The sequence below is a fragment of the Mercenaria mercenaria genome, chromosome 10 (genome assembly GCF_021730395.1).
Source record: "Mercenaria mercenaria strain notata chromosome 10, MADL_Memer_1, whole genome shotgun sequence".
NCBI lineage: Eukaryota > Metazoa > Mollusca > Bivalvia > Venerida > Veneridae > Mercenaria > Mercenaria mercenaria.
The window spans coordinates 10,221,991-10,239,559 of record NC_069370.1 but is presented as its reverse complement, the minus strand read 5'-3'; the positions used below and the strand labels follow the sequence as shown (position 1 = coordinate 10,239,559).

The 17,569-nt window shown below is 37.0% G+C and overlaps 1 protein-coding gene and 1 non-coding gene across 6 annotated transcripts in view; both read right to left on the bottom strand.

Annotated features, from left to right (window-relative positions):
- Positions 1-1,256: 1,256 nt before the first annotated feature.
- Positions 1,257-17,569, bottom strand: part of LOC123559776 (transmembrane protein 245-like) — a 66,437-nt gene continuing 50,124 nt past the window's right edge. For 3 of the 5 annotated variants that reach the window (XM_045351854.2, XM_045351852.2, XM_045351855.2), the window contains 6 exons: positions 15,973-16,112; positions 15,113-15,213; positions 12,772-12,946; positions 10,304-10,459; positions 8,937-8,979; positions 1,257-5,111 (listed from right to left, as the gene is read on the bottom strand). In XM_045351854.2, the coding sequence (XP_045207789.2) occupies positions 5,085-5,111; positions 8,937-8,979; positions 10,304-10,459; positions 12,772-12,946; positions 15,113-15,213; positions 15,973-16,112 (642 nt within the window). In that variant the 3' untranslated portion in view covers positions 1,257-5,084. The remainder of the gene's footprint in view (positions 5,112-8,936; positions 8,980-10,303; positions 10,460-12,771; positions 12,947-15,112; positions 15,214-15,972; positions 16,113-17,569) is intronic. The other 2 variants (XR_008372611.1, XM_045351856.2) reach the window with 2 other exon arrangements.
- Trnas-cga (transfer RNA serine (anticodon CGA)) lies at positions 17,479-17,551 on the bottom strand. Its single transcript has one exon. It is a non-coding gene; the product is annotated as a tRNA-Ser (tRNA).

Genomic DNA, 17,569 nt, shown 5'->3' with positions numbered 1-17,569 from the left:
TTGATGCAAATTTTGACACCCCTTCTGAAGATTTATTTAAAGTTCTGAATTGGATGAAATTTCCTGACAGGGTCAGATACAAAAAAGCAATACTGGTTTACAAGTCTCTGAATAATATATGTCCTGCATACTTGAACACAAAGTTTTCATTTTTACATGAAGACAGTAAACCTAAGGTCACTTGACCCGAAACTGAACTTGCACTTGCCAAAACCAAACACAGAATTTTATAGGAAAAGTCTTGACTATTCTGGTCCTAAAATATGGAATGAATTACCTGTTGAAGTTCGAAATGCAGATACCTTATATTCTTTCAAACAAAAATATCTAGCATACTGGAAAGTGTCACAGGTGTAAACATTGTCTATACTTTTAGATTACATCTTCACTTTCTTCCTATATACTGTATATATAATGTCATTAATTTGTTAACAATGTAATGATCTTTGTAGTGTACCATGACTTTTTTCATATTGCTATTTATATATATATATATATATATTTTTTTTTTTTTTTTTTTTGTAAAACATGTATATATTATGAAGAGGCTCGTTTGGAAGATCGGGTTTTACCTGAATTCGTTGCCTCTTAAAATGAAGTCTTTATTATTATTATTATTATTATTATTATTTAATCCTTACCCTGCTAAATTTCTATAATGAACTTGTCCATCTTCCAATTTGGACAGTACTTAGTCTATTAACTGTTAAAAGGGTGATCATGATCACTGGTCGCCAAGGCAGAATCAATCGTGCCAGGCATGGTAAGCTAGTAGATGGAACTTTCAACATTTCTACAATGCAAGATTCTTCTTGAAAATAACATGAAAATCTGGACATCTAATAACTGATCATGGCTGGGATGGGATATAATCACTATAAACATTCCGTTGCAGAAGAACACTTGTGATAAACAAGCAATAGACTGCTATCTGTGTCCTTTTGCTGATTTAACTTATTTTGACTTTAACCCTTACCCTGCTAAATTTCTATAATGAACTTGCCCATCTTTTGATTTAGGTAGTACCATTAACTGTTAAAAGGGGTGCTTACCAAAAAGATACTGACTGAATGGGGAACAGTGTAGATCATGATCAGACTGCATGGATGTGCAGTCTGGTCTGCACTGGTCACAAAGGCAGAATCAATTGTGTCGAGCATGATAAGGGTTAATCATGCCGACAGATCAAACTGAGTAACTTATGGTCGACGGGATGTCAGACTGTCTTCAATGGCAAAAAGGAATTAACTAAAGTATAAGTTTTGTGAATTGTTTATTTTCAAGCTTAACAACATAAAATTAAATAAATAAATAATAACAAATAAAAAGCTATTGCTAAAAAATGGATATTATATTATGAAAACAAAGTACTAGGCCTGAGAACAAAAGCTTTAATTAGCATAATGGCAAGATACAAAGCCCTGAAATGTAGCAACTATGGTTACATACAGGATGATTATGTGAGACATTATACATCTACGAACTGCATTTGAAATACACTATGTAACATGGTGAAAATTGAAAAATGTCCAAAAATGTGTTTCCACTTTTTCTATTTTATTGTGGGAGGAGGCAGAAAATCTTCATGTGTGTTTAAAGTGTGTGCAGGCAGTAAACCTTTATGGGTGTGTTTAAAGTGTGTGCAGGCAGTAAACCTTCATGGGTTTGTTTTAAGTGTGTGCAGGCAGTAAACCTTCATGGATGTGTTAAAAGTGTATACAGACAGTAAACCTTCATGGGTGTGTTTAAAGTGTGTGCAGGTATTAAACCTTCATGGGTGTGTTTAAAGTGTATGGAGGCAGTAAACCTGCATGGGTGTGTTTAAAGTGTTCACAGGCAGTAAACCTTCATGGGTGTGTTTGAAATGTGCGCAGGCAGTAAACCTTCATGGGTGTGTTTAAAGTGTGTGCAGGCAGTAAACCTTCATGGGTGTGTTTAAAGTGTGTGCAGGCAGTAAACCTTCATGGGTGTGTTTAAAGTGTGTGCAGGCAGTAAACCTTCATGGGTGTATTTAAAGTGTGTGCATGTATTAAACCTTCATAGGTGTGTTTAAAGTGTATGGAGGCAGTAAACCTTCATGGGTGTGTTTAAAGTGTGTGCAGGCAGTAAACCTTCATGGGTGTGTTTAAAGTGTGTGCAGGCAGTAAACCTTCATGGGTGTATTTAAAGTGTGTTCATGCATTAAACCTTCATGGGTGTGTTTAAAGTGTATGGAGGCAGTAAACCTTCATGGGTGTGCTTAAAGTGTGCGGAGGCAGAAATCATTCATGGGTGTGCGGAGGCAGAAAACCTTCATGGGTGTGTTTAAAATGTGTGCAGAGGCAGAAAACCTTCATGGGTGTGTTTAAAGTGTGTGCAGACAGAAAACCTTGATGGGTACTTGAGATAAAACCATGTATTTCATGCATAAATGAAAACTACTCCAACACCGGTTCATATCTTAATTTAACATAAACTAATGACAGTTGCTGGGACGGCAAACATTTTAATGTCTTATCACAAAAGCAAGCTTTACAATGTGAAACTGGAAACTTGAACTAGCTTGAAAATTTTTATCCAAGGAAAAGCATTCTGACTGTTAACATTAGTTGTCACGTACCATTCTATTCTTGACAATCATCAATATCAAAAAGGACAGTCTGGTAAAATTCCATGATATATCTTAACAATTTCATTCTCAATTTTAACATGACCTGATTCATTTTACTATTAAACAAAGCACTGGAAACAAAAACCACAGGGAAATATTTGGTGAATATCTTACAAAAGGTACAGATAATAATTCTTGATAACATGTTAGAATTCAAATAAATCTCGTACAGTGATTTGCTCTCAAATAAAACATTGTCATTCAGATGTGCATATGATATAATCGGACTTTGCCCTTAGCATCGGAACTCCAAACAATGATTTTATTCAATAACAAATCACTGTTAGGGATATATCATTTCTTCATTTACACTGCTTTTGGCCGATCTATATCTTTTCCAACAAGAAAAACAACACAAAAATATATACTAAAATATCCAAATTTTTAAAAAATTTGCCATAATTTATAATCCCTTCTAATAATTTGAGTACCATTTAACACAAACATAAAACAATATAAAAGATGAACAAAAACTGGAAGCACCTTGAAAATATACAGAACTTAATAATTCCATAAAAACACAAAACTTTATTAATAAATTGATGTATAAGACTAGACTCTTGTTCACGAATCCTTTTGCACTAAATGAAAACTAACTAAAACACAAGTAACTGTTGTTTCTAGTTGTGTTTGTCTGCTTAGAAATTAAACTTTACTGGATTTCTGAGCCCTGTGTAACAGAATAAAAATGTTCAGAAGAGCCAAAATCACAACATAGCAGCAATCTTATCTTCCTTTTTACAAGTTCCCTGTTTTCAAATATGTAAACATTGATAGATGGATAGACACCATTTCTTTTATACAGTCGAACTCGACGGGACAAGTAAAATTTATTCGAGTTACTGGTAGTTTGAGCAAACGAAAAATATACACTTTATAAATATTTTGCCGGGATCCAACGATAGAATTCAGCAAAGGGTGTTGAACAAATTATCCAAGTTCGAGTGAACAAAGCTTGACTGTATTGTAAAATAATGCATGAAATTTAATAGTTTTGGTCAAAACGGCTATTTCGTGCAAATGAAAATTCTTGGATTTCAACATAATATGAAGAGATTTTACTTTGTACACTGGAATTTGACTCTGTGCTTTGATTCAACCATAAATTTGCAAAAATACATCCCCTACAAATATCAATGATTTCACAGTATATATATTCATTTAGATAAGAAAATAACTTAACGTTCATGCCATAAACAAAATGCAAATAAAGTAGGTATTAAATAATGTATAATTACCTTCTAAGCAATGTTACACTTATATTAAAAAGATAAAAAGAATAGTTATATAGTTGACAATATTTAAGAACTACAATATAATATCCTTCTATAAAACAACCCAATTAACAGTATAGCTATGCAGGCACTAGTGTGTCATATATAAATTGTTACAGCTTAACACAATTAGCACTTGTTTAGAAACAGTAGCACTTCCATAAACCTATATATCTGGAAAAAAGACGAGTTCATAGTAAATAATGAGACAAAACCCTTAAATATAGTCCACTGCAATGTGTCTGAAGCAATGTAGTAATGACATGTATATTATTCTTATATTCTATATCTATCTTTTTCTTCCAATCAGCTTTACACATTTGTACCACATGGTAATCCATTATATATTTCCATACTGGATACGTTATATTCCTTACTTGCCGAAATCTCTATGTTAAAGCAATATAAGTCATAGACCAATAGAAGTGTCTGAATGACCATCAATATCAATAAATGCTTGATGAGACATTTTATGTTTACAAAAATTTACAAATTAAGATTCAAATTTTTACTGAGAAAAGTAAGCACCGAATAAAAAAACTATTTCATACAGTCTTGTACAAAACAGTATATATTTTGACTTGTACCCATCCCAAATACATACTGGACTCACCTACCGGCTTGTCCTATACAAGCCTTCAAATTGGTACCAACTCCAAATACTAAATCCCTTTAAAACAGTAAATCACAAAGCATATCTAAATTTGAAACTGTTTACTTAAGAGTGAATAATATTGGTAGACAGACCACTGCAATATGAGACAATTCATTCCCCTAAAACTAGTGTCTAGAAAAAGCCAATGTCCAGGTAAGCCAGACTTGAGTCAAGTGTATATTGTCTACAATGCCACTGCCTGTCATCGGTATTCATAAACACTCTGTATTATGTACACTTTGTACAAACTGATCGCAGAAGTATATCATAATATGTACACTATGTACAATTAACAGAAGTACATTATTACATTTTATTCTGTACTAAAACTTGCAGTCTCCTGGTCTGAAACAAATGTACATACAAGTAGCAAAGAAAGTTTGTAGATAAAATTTAGCAGGATTTTCCATTTTCTATACGGTGAAGCAAGTTGACTTTAGAAGTCAAAGATTATGACACTTGTACAGAAGAGATTCATTGACAAACAGATACATTAATCTCAAAATTATGGCATCACATCATACTCAGGGACCTGAAATAAAGAAATATAAAAACATTAAGTATACCCAACTTAGTACATGCTCTCAATATCCTTTATCATTATAATGTATATCTGATTTACCTCCTTTTGGACCTCGATAAGCTGTTTACACTTCAAAGACCATGTTTTTTCATAATAATTACATATAATAATAATTTTCATAATAATTACATTACACATCAAAAAGTCCACAACAAGTAGTAAAAGGTTTATACAGATGCTGTAGGGTTTAGATATACTGGTATATATTTGGCAAAAGTTATGAAGAAAGTCTATAAAGTATACACATTCAAAATGATAATTCACCTGAGGGCCAATATCAAACCAATTTATTATCAACTGTAAAAAGACTTTGTATAAATACAATCAACTATTCTATCTGAATACTGCTTTATATTTTTTGTTTAGAAACAGTACCATTATTTACTTTGGTCACTGAAAATAATGAATTAATCAGAATGTGCAGGCATCAAGTGACCAACGATGCACTCAAAAAGGCACTTTTAACAAGAACTGTCTGTAAAACACATGCCCCTCTCCATGATGGCCTGTTTAATTTTCACTTCTGCAATCACTATCACATTGACCTTTGACCTACTGATCCCAAAAACCATAGAGGTCAACTACTGACACACACAGTCATCCTATGAAGTTGAGAACTGTTAGCTAAAACATTCTTTGCTTATTGAGGAGAAACAATTTTAAACCTCAAGGTCACTGTGATTTTGACCTTTGAATTACTGATCCCCAAAATTATAGAGGTCATCTACTGACCACAGGCAATTATCCTAGGAACTTTGATGGCAATAGGCCCAAGTTACTGAGCAGATACCATTTAGAGTCTCCAAATCATTTTGACCTTGACCTTTGACCTAATGAACCCCAAAATTATAGGAGTCATCTACTGACCATAGGTAATCATCCAGTGAAGTTTGATTACTGAAGTGTTCTTTCCTTATTAAGCAAAACTAACACACGATAAGCAAGGAAGGTATAAAAGAAGAACCAGAGAATTATTGTACGAGTCAAGTAAGCATGCAATTTCCAACCAAACACTTATTGAGAACATTTGATCATTCAGGTTTATCTAACAATAAAACACTTTGCCATGTCAGTATACCTGTGACAGCCAAGACTAAGTTTAGAATACCAAGTTAGCTCAGTTGTGACAGCCTAGTCTTAAACCAAGCAGCCCTCAGTTGTTCCACATGTTGGTTTGACAGAAACAATAGAGAGACTGTGATTTCATACTTGTACAGTAATTGTTACTTTTTTAAGTATCTAAAGTATCAAAATTCAGTACATTACAAGCTATTCACAAAATATAGCCTTAAACGTTCAGCTTTAATTTTTCTTATATGAGAAAACCAACATAGTGCGTTTGCGACCAGCATGGATCCAGACCAGACTGCGCATCCACGCAGTCTGGTCAGGATTCATGCAGTTTCTTTTCAAAGCCTATTTCTATTAGAGAAACCGTTAGCGAACAGCATGGATCCTGACCAGACTGCGCGAATGCGCAGACTGGTCTGGATCCATGCTGGTCACAAACGCATTATGTTGGTTTTCTCATGCGGCTCATATATTCAAAACGTGTAGATTTACCTATGGCATGCAGACTGTAGAGGTATCGCCCAATTTTAGTTGACACTTACATGTAGGTCTAGTGAAATGTAGAGATTCACTATACATACACATATGAAATCACAAACTCTCTAATATTTGTCCTCCACCTTGCTGATTGTGTGTTACTTGTGAAGAACAAGTTCATACTGACTGATCATTAAAAAAAATGTTACAAAAACTTAATTACACATTTGACTTTGTGGGACTGAAATAAAGCCACTACTTAAATTATGCTAGTGTAATATCATGCCGATGTCATTATTAGTGTTTGTGGAATTCACTTTGTCAAAAATAGTTTAAGCAGGAAGAATTTTTGATACTTCAGCATGAAAAGCTGACATGTGATAAAAAAGAATATTACATTTAGTGTCTTTCCACATTGACTTCATTAAACAGAGCCTTGCAGCTTATTATTCAACTTGTTTGATGAATTTAATATGAAAACACACTGCAATATCCTCTATATATCACCTGTCTGACGTAAAGATTAAACCAATTAAAACACTGGTATGATAGGCAATGTAAGAGAAAGTCAAAACACTAGCAAGCTTTCAAGGCAAAGGTATTGCAGACATTCAACTTAGTTAAACAGTCTGGTTTCAAAGCAGATAAATGTTCCAACACCCAACACATGATGCCATAATATATGGTACCATACTGTGTTCCAACACCAACATGGGACCATACTGTGTTCCAACACTAACATGGTCCCATACTGTGTTCCAACATCAACATGGTACCATACTTTGTTCCAACATCCACACAAGGTACCATACTGTGTTCCAACACCAACATGGGACCATACTGTGTTCCAACACCAACATGGGACTATACTGTGTTCCAACACCAACATGGGACCATACTGTGTTCCAACACCAACATGGTACCATACTGTGTTCCAACATCCACACAAGGTACCATACTGTGTTCCAACACCAACATGGTACCATACTGTGCTCCAGCATATATATGGTACTATACTGTGTTCCAACACCAACATGGTACCATAATTTGCTCCTTCACCCACAGATGGTGCCATACTGTGTTCCAACACCAACATGGTACCATACTGTGCTCCAGCACATATATGGTACTATACTGTGTTCCAACATCCACACAAGGTACCATACTGTGTTCCAACACCAACATGGTACCATACTGTGCTCCAGCACATATATGGTACTATACTGTGTTCCAACACCAGCATGGCACCACAATTTGCTCCTTCACCCACAGATGCTGCCATACTGTGTTCCAACACCAACATGGTACCATACTGTGTTCCAACACCCACTTGGTACTATACTTTCTCAAAAAGCAAAAGGACTAGGTCTGTATTCTTGAAGTAAGAACTGCAAAACAGACCTAACAAGAGCTGTTTGTAAAACAATATGCCCATTATGATGACCTTGGAAAGAACAGAGTATGTAATTTTCAAGTATGCTGTGACCTTGGCATTTGACCTTATGTCCCCAAACTCAGTAGAAGTCATCTACTGATTACAAGACCAGTGTGACATTGAGCAAAAGACTCTAAAACAATAGGTAATCTGCATGATATCATCTTACAGAGTCTGATCATTGTAAACCAAACTATTCTCAGTTAATAATTGAAAACTAAATGGTCTACTGAACAACAGACAGACCAACCCATATACCAAACATAAACGAAAAAATATATGAGTCGCACCACGAGAAAACCAACATAGTGCATTTGCGACCAGCATGGATCCAAACCAGCCTGCGCATCCGGTTTCTCTAATTGCAATAGACTTTGAAAGTGAACAGCATGGATCCTGAACAGACTGCGCGGATGCGCAGGCTGGTCTGGATCCATGCTGGTCGCAAATGCACTATGTTGGTGTTCTCAAGGTGCGGCTCATATCCCTTTTTATCCAAGAAGGGTATTTTCTGAGGGTATTACTGATATTCCCCATTCTATACTTGCAGAAATTTAACATCTTAAGTAAATAAAATTTAGCACTTTATAGTCTTCTTAAGAACATTTGTAGGTCTAATTTTAAAGAGCCCTGTACTTTCTACGAAATATCTTAAAAGTCACTCAATAAACAATGATTCCATAAAGCATTGTAACAGCACAAAGACCTGAAGCCACACAGCCATTCCAGCATAGACAGAAGTAACTCCAACACCAGCTGATGCATAAAACGTACACAATGCTTTTTTATACCTGAGTAAGCTTTTCCATTTTTGGTTCTCTAAACTTTATGCCACTAGAACAAACAAATTCAGCTATCAGAATATCATACTTTGACACAGCAAGAGGATCATAATGGTCCTAAGCCATTCACTTCATCTAATAAACTTGAGAAAAAGGTAAGTAAGGAGGATTTTTATCAAATCTGGTATTTCTTTATCAGGAAGTTCATGAGACAAGATAGGTCTGTGTCATCCACTTGATGAGAAAACCACAATGTGTTGCCACATATGAGCCGTGCCATGAGAAAACCAACATAGTGGGTGTGCGACCAGCATGGATCCAGACCAGCCTGCGCATCCGCGCAGTCTGGTCAGGATCCATGCTGTTCGCTAACAGTTTCTCCAATTCCAATAGGCTTTAAAAGCGAACAGCATGGAGCCTGACCAGACTGCGCGGATGCGCAGGCTGGTCTGGATCCATGCTGGTCGCAAACCCACTATGTTGGTTTTCCCATGGCAAGGCTCAATTATAACGTTCTTCAAAAGTATTCTAAGGTTTCCTCATACAACTTTGTGCACTCGTAAAAACAGCTGTAGATTTAACCTTTACCCTTCGAAATTTCTAAAATGGATTGGTCCATCATTCATTTTGGGCAATACCATTTATTATTTAAAGGGGTGTTTGCTGAAAATTTACTGACTGAATAGCGAACAGTGCAGACCATGATCAGACTGCACGGATGTGCAGGCTGATCTTGGTCTACACTGGTCGCAAAGGCAGAAATATTTGCCACAAGCTGGCTAAAGGTTAATCAAGAGACATGACTTGAACAGCAGAAAAAACACCACAGCAAATACTACATGAACAAGAATTTAGCTAAATCCTCTACTTTTAAAGAAAGAAGATTTTTTATGCTCTCTATTATGTAGCACTATGTAAAACACGGACTCCTGTCATGGCCTCTATGTATAAGACTGACCAAAACTTAAACCTAGGGACTGTCTTAAACAAATTTGTCAGGAGAGCACTAGCTGTATGATGAGGATGTTACCTTTAAGACTTGTACATTTGGAAAGAATATTTGTTTCAGTTTTAATTATGTAACACTGTGTTAAAACACTGACCTTGCGACAGTCCCAAATTTCCAGAAACCCGGCTCCATTTGGAAGTAATTTATGTAAAATATATTATCTTTCATGCAGTTTTGGAAAAGACGATTTTTAAAAAAGTTTTATATTTTAAAATGTTTTGGAACACAGAGGTCTATATTAAGGCCCAGTTTGGTAGGGATACACCAAGTCATTCACAAGACAAACCTTTCCAATGGCTTTTCTATCTTTAGCTCTGGTGGACACTTGAGTATATGTGGATAAAATGTACATCCATTCACATCTTACCTGTGAAAACTTGGAGAGTCCGGCTTCAACATGGTGCTGTACACATTCACTAACACCACCAGACAGCAAAGGATTATGGGACCAAAAATGGCGCCCTCTAAACCCAGCCAGTACATACCCCCGGCTATAGCAAGGCCTGTCATGTAGGGATGACCTCTGAAAAAAGACAGAATAAACGAGCTAGTTTACTGACACATAAAACTAGAGAACATGTTTCTTTTTTACCTTGCTTTTATTTTAAGATTTAATTCAATTTGATTCAACCTAAATAGATGATTGAAAATAGCTTGCTTTCATATACTAGAATATTGATCAAAATCAGACGAAACAAGCAAATTCGATGAATTGGTATCCCCCGCCGAAAGGGTCTGTGGTGAGGAACGGGAAAAAATACATCTGGCAAAAAGTTAAGAATGTTACAAAGAAGCAAATAATTTTATTAGTCAAAATCAAATTAACAGAAAATGTATGCTTTTTTGGGGGGTGGGGGGGGGAGGGGGGAGGGTATAAAACTTTACATGTTGATTATAAATACTGATAGAAAATAAAAAATGAAAATAAAAAAAAATGAGGGGGGGAGGGGAATGCATGATCAGGTTGGTGAGCATGACTGGGTGGAAGAGTGAGGTGAGAGAATGGTACAACTTTGCATGTTGATAAATATTCATAAAAGGTTTGAAAAAACAAGAGCACCGCCAAGCGGGGCAATATACGCCCGAAGGCTTACATCATAGGATGGGAGCAAAATTTCTGCCAAGTTTCTTTGAAATCCTTCCAGCAGTTCAAGAGTTACAGAGTGGACACGAAACAAACTGATATGACTTTTGACCCCTAAGTGTGACCTTGACCTTGAAGCAAGTCATCCGGAACATGTGCTCTGCACGCCGTCTTGGTGTGGTGAACATTTGTGTCAAGTTTCTTTGAAATCCTTCAAGGGGTTCAAGAGTTACAGAGCGGACACGAAACAAACTGATATGACCTTTGACTCCTAAGTGTGACCTTGACCTTGAAGCGAGACATCCAAAACATGCGCTCTGCACATCGTCTCGGTGTGGTGAACATTTGTGTAAAGTTTCAAGGGGTTCAAGAGTTACAGAGCGGACACGAAATTGCTAACGGACAGACGGACGGACACCAGTGTCATAACATAATACGTCCCTTTGGGCGTATAAAAAAAAGAAATAAAAAAAGGAATTAAAAAAAAATGGGGGGGGGGGAGGGGTTGGGGGAGTGACCAAGGCAAGGTGGCGACCAGGTGTGGGTACACAACTTCACATGTTTATAATAAATGTTCATGGAAAAGAATGAAAGAAGTTTAATGAAATTCTTCCAATTGTTTGGTTTGTTATGTACAAATCTGTGGATTTTAAATAATTAAAGGGCAATAACTCTATGGAAAATGGACCAATAATAAAAGAAAATGATGGGCATCATCAAAGTATGTTGGTTCATATTTATTTCAAGTTTCATGAAATTCTACAAACTTGTTACTGAGAAATGGCTGCAGACGTGCATTTTTCATTAAATCAAGGGCAATAACTCTAAGGGAAATTGACCCAACCAAAAAAAATTTTGAAGGGCATCATTGCAGTATGTTGGCTCATGTTTATTTCAAGTTTGATGAAATTCTACCTTCTAGTTACTCACAAATGGCTGCGGACGGACATTTTTGTGCATTTTTCATTAAATCAAGCGCAATAACTCTAAGGGAAATTGACCAATAAAAAAAAAACAACTTAAAGGGCATCATCGCAGTATCTTGGTTCATGTCTACTTCAAGTTTCATGAAATTCTACCTGCTAGTTAATGAGATATGGCTTCAGAAGGACATTTTTCATTAAATCAAGGGCAATAACTCTAAGGGAAATTGACCAATCAAAAAAAAAACTTGATGGGCATCATCGCAGTAAGTTGGTTTCATGAAATTCTACCAGGTAGTTACTGAGAAATTGCGGACTGACAGATGGACGGACAATGCCAATTCAATACCCACCTCCCGATTTCATCGGCGGGGGATAACTAGAAACTGTGTCCATAGGACATGGATGTCCCTATATACTGTGCCATCCTCTATATAAGCATAATAACTGCAGTAAAAATATTCAGAAAAAATCCTTCCTTTATGGTCATCTGCACATCAAGCTTGTTCATCTGTAAAAGTGAAAAACACACAAGATTTTTCTCTATATTCCATTAAGCAAAAACTATCAAAGGGCCATAACTGCGGTAAAAATAGTCACAGAAAAAATTCCTTCCTTTATGGTCATCTACACAGCAAGCTTGTTGATATGTGAAAGTCTGAAGCAAATCTGCTAATAGTGTAGGAGAAGCTGAACACACAAGATTTCGGGACATACGTACGGATGGACGGACTGTTCAATACAGACAACTGTCTGTTAAAGAGAGTCATATTCATACTCATTAATGTATGTGAGCTAAAAAGAAATATTCATTTGAAATAGACTCACCCTTTAATTTCACTATAGATTGCCGTATCAACAACATATGAAGGCAGGAAGTGTATCACCAGAAACACCATGGCTTGTATAAACTGATCTTTGACTAGCCATAACTCTAACACAGCTGGTATTGCAGCCAGATATGTTCCAACAAATGGTATTGCACCAAAAACTGCAGCTAGGGCTGAAACAGAAAAACATACAAAACTAGAAGGTGTTTTTGTCACAAAAACGTATGTCCCCCCCCTATGTATACCTTTAGCTCTGGTGGCCATTTTGTGCAACTAAGTGGAACGTGTTGGTGATATGGTCAGCTAGGCTTGGTACTGATCACTCCTATGAAGTTTCATCTAAATCTGTCCAGCAGTTTGACCTGTGAAAGCCGGACAAGATTTTTTTATTTTTAGCTCTGGTGGCCATTTTGTGCAGAGAAGCGGAACAGGCCAGCGATATGCACAACTAGGGTTGGTACTGATCACTCCTGTGAAGTTTCGTCGAAATCCAGCCAGCAGTTTGACCTGTGAAAGCCGGACAAGATTTTTCTTTCTTTAGCTCTGGCGACCATTTGGTGCAATGAAATGGAATGTGTCGGCGATATGCAAAACTAGGCGAGGTACTGACCACTCCTGTAAAGTTTTGTCGAAATCCAGCCAGCAGTTTGACCAGTGAAAGCCGGACAAGATTTTTCTATTTTTAGCTCTTGCGGCAATTTGTGCAGCAAAGCAGAATGTGCCGGCGATATACACAATTAGGCTTGGTACTGATCACTCCTGTGAAGTTTCGTCGAAATCCGGCCAGCAGTTTGACCTGTAAAAGCCGGACAAGCTTAATGCGGACTGATGGACAGACGGCAAAGGCAAATACAATATGTCTCCCCCACCTATGGGGGAGCCATTTATAAATATGTACAATGTATTCGTTGCTAGGATAATTGGTTTAGCTATGGTATACTAACACAATCCAGCTTTAACAATAGAGGACTGTTTTGTTTCGTCAGGTTTTAAGTAACACAGACATAATTTAAGCAACATATATGGAGACTTTCAAGCTTTTATTATTATTATTATACCAGATTTATATAGCGCCCTTTTCATGATCAATTTCACGTTCAAAGGCGCTTTACATAGTTCAAATGCAGCCACACAGGGCGCATAATTCATCCTCTACTAGTACAGACACAGAGCGATCTGACCAGAGGGACAGAGTGAGACAAAGCCCCCATGACAGAGAGATCAGAAATCAGATACAGGCTTGTCCGGCTAACTTAGCCTAGCTCGTTTCGAATAGACAGCCTCGTTCTTTAACGTGCCCAGTGTATAGCACTGATACACGCAAGGATTGCCTTGGTTCCTGACCAGTACACCTCTAGTTGGGTGGGAAACACTGAAAAGCGTTTCTGAAAATTCCGGAGTAGCTGCCGGGATCGAACCCCCGACCTCAGGATTGGAAGTCCAGTGTGCAAACCACTGAGCTATCCGTCCACCTTTTGATCTATCATGGACTGTTATTTCAGACATGTTGGAGTAATCTGGAAGCAAAACTGACCACACATAAGCCAGCTGGATGCTTTCCCTACATGTAAGAAACAACCCGAGATCTAATGGCAGATAACGATGCATTGTCTAGTTCTTCCCGAAGGTATGGGTAGGTATCAAGTCAGCAAATAACAAGGAAAAAGAAGTATTTTCTTACAGCAACCTTGATTTATCAGCTGTTAAAGACATTCATAAATGATTGTTTCAAAACTGATCTAATCTCAAACTGACTTTAACATTCTTTAAACAAATTTTCTTTACACTAAATATCCAAATCCACCTTCACATCAAAAATGATTATACATGCTTCTTAAATTTTTAAAGGAATATTCTAACACTACCAGATTTGTTTTCCTATTAATCAAAGACGGCTGAAAAGTGTGTGTTATTATGCAACAATTCATTTTTCTGACGTCACAATTACTACGTCATAGTGTCAAATGGCATAGCGGTGCACTGGAAAAGAAACCAACAGAACACGGGCAAATATTTAACAAATGTCGTCAAGGATGTACATAATTATCCTTGGTAACGTGTTAGAATCGAAATAATATATCTCAAACAGTTATTTGTTCTAGAATAAAATCATTGTTTGTTATTAGATGCGTATTATTATATCACTCGGGCTGCACCCACGTGATATAATTCCTTCACATCTAAACTCCAATGATTTTATTCAATGACAAATCAGTGTTTTGGATATATTTTTTCTTAAACAAATACTGACTGGTACAACTTTCTGAACAGTTTCATTTTTATAAATACAGAATGATTAATGTCAATCTTACAACTCCCAAAAGAAATTTAAAACTTACCTGAAGGTATGAACACAATATTGACACCAAACAGTGAATGTGTGAGCCAAGTGTACAGTCCATAGAACACTGCCATCTTCAATGAGGCCATGAACACACCACTATAAAACGCAAGTATATGCAATGTAAAACCTGTGTTAATTTATATACCTGCATCACAGATAAACTGACATACCCTTTCCAAGAAGAAAAGCCTTCCCAGAAGCTTGGATAAGAAAAACAAAAGCAGGACTTATTTCATTGATTTTTCTAAAATTCTAACACTACTCAAGAGAGTGTGAAATTACTATGTATTCTAACACGACCCGATTCATTTTCCTATTAATTAAATACTGTGCGTTATTATTCATCAATTCATTTTTCTGACATCACAATTATTACGTCATTGCATGAAACAGCAGTGGCGTGCTGGAAAAGAAACCAACGGAAAACAGGCAAATATTTAGTGTCAATTATATATAATTTCGTTGAAGATTTGAAAAATCTGTAAGAAAGTCCTTTCGAAGTAAGAGAATTTTGTGTACAAGGCAAAATAATACCAGGTTTGGTTTGACCATTTGTCACTTGATAATGAGAGGTAATGACATATACAACACTCTTCCTAGCAATGTCTTATGCAAAATTTGTGTCAAAAACATTGAAATAGACTCCAAGATCCCAAAGGACCCGAACTAAAAACAACCACGTCAAAGTATGCAGAGACTTCTTATGGCTGCCACACAACACTTACAGACCGCTTGTCACCTCGACGAAAGAAGCAGATAACTGCATAGACTTAAAGAAGAACTTATTCACTTTTTGCACAAAGGTGACGTACTGTTATAAAAGTGTATGAAACACTAGTAGTGAGAAATATTTACCCTACAGCATCCTGGAAGGCTTGACCGAAAGTATTACCACCAGCACCAGCTGTAGGTGACATAGTAGCAAACCATTCTATTGGTTTATATTGGTCACCACTGGATGCCAGCAGGTAGAACAGTGTAGTCAAAAATATCACCTGTAATATAACAATTTGTTTATTTATTTTGTTGGGTTTAACGTCGCACCGACACAATTATAGGTCATATGGCAACTTTCCAGCTCTGATGGTGGAGGAAGACCCAAGGTGTCCCTCCGTGCATTATTTCATCACGGGCAGGCACCTGGGTAGAACCACTGACCTTCAGTAAGTCAGCTGGATGGCTTCCTCACATGAAGAATTGAATGCGCTGAAAGAGGTTCGAACCCACATCGATGAGGGGCAAGTGATTTGAAGTCAGCGACCTTAACCACTCGGCCATGGAGGCCCCAATATAATTATATAACAAAGGATACAAATCTGAAAAGAAGTAAGGGAAAAGTCTGGCATAGATTCCTATGTCAGACAAAAGACTTTTTTTGCTATGAAAGCCACTCTACTGTGATTTTAAATGTTTGTCTTACTCTAAACTAACTAAATCATAATATTACATACCTGAAAAATTGACTTTTATAGTAAAGTGTATCGTACATTAAAATGAACATAATCAAGGAAAGTATGCAGCAGTTACAAAGGGGAGTTTATAACTGTGACTGGATTTACAGTACTGCCACCCTCAAACAGGGTTATGGATGTAAGATTGAGTAATAACAACTGAAGAATCCTGAGTTCCTGCCAATGTAAAGAAATCTTTTTAGATGAGGCTTTAACCCTTACCCTGCTAAATCTGTGTAATGAACTGGTCCATCTTTCAGTTTGGACAGTACCATTAACTGTTAAAAGGGGTGCTTACCAAAATGATACTGACTGAATGGCGAACAGTGCAGATCTTGATCAGACTACGGATGTACAGGCTGATCATGATCTACACTGGTCGCAAAGGCAGACTCAATCGTGTCCAGCATGGTAAGGGTTAAACCAAGGTCAAACATCAGTACTTTACCCATAACATGGTAAGGTATATGGGAAAAGTGATTGAAATTGGATCACATTCTGTACATTGCACAATCATCCAAAAGCTTTTTATGACTTTTTTATTAAGGTACAGTCGATTCCACTTATCTGAATACTGGTTATTGGAATACTCCACTTATCTGGATAAATGGCCAGTATAAAGACCAAATAGACACATAAACAATGATCAGTGTGTGTGTGTGTGTGTTCGGGTTTAACGTCTTTTTCAACAATTTTTCTGTCATATAAACGACGGTGTCTACTTGTAGCAGTGAGCACAATGCCCAACTTTATAGTGCTGCCTCACTGGAATATCACGCCGTAGACACGTGACATGACACCCCACCCAGTCACATTATACTGACACCGGGCTGACCAGTCCTAGCACTACCCTCTTAATACTGACCGCCAAGTAAGGAAGTAACTAGTACCATTTTTTACGTCATTGGTATGACCCGGCCGGGGATCGAACCCCAGACCTCCCGCACTCGAAGCGGACGCTCTACCACTAGGCTACCGAGGCCGTTAAACAATGATCAGAG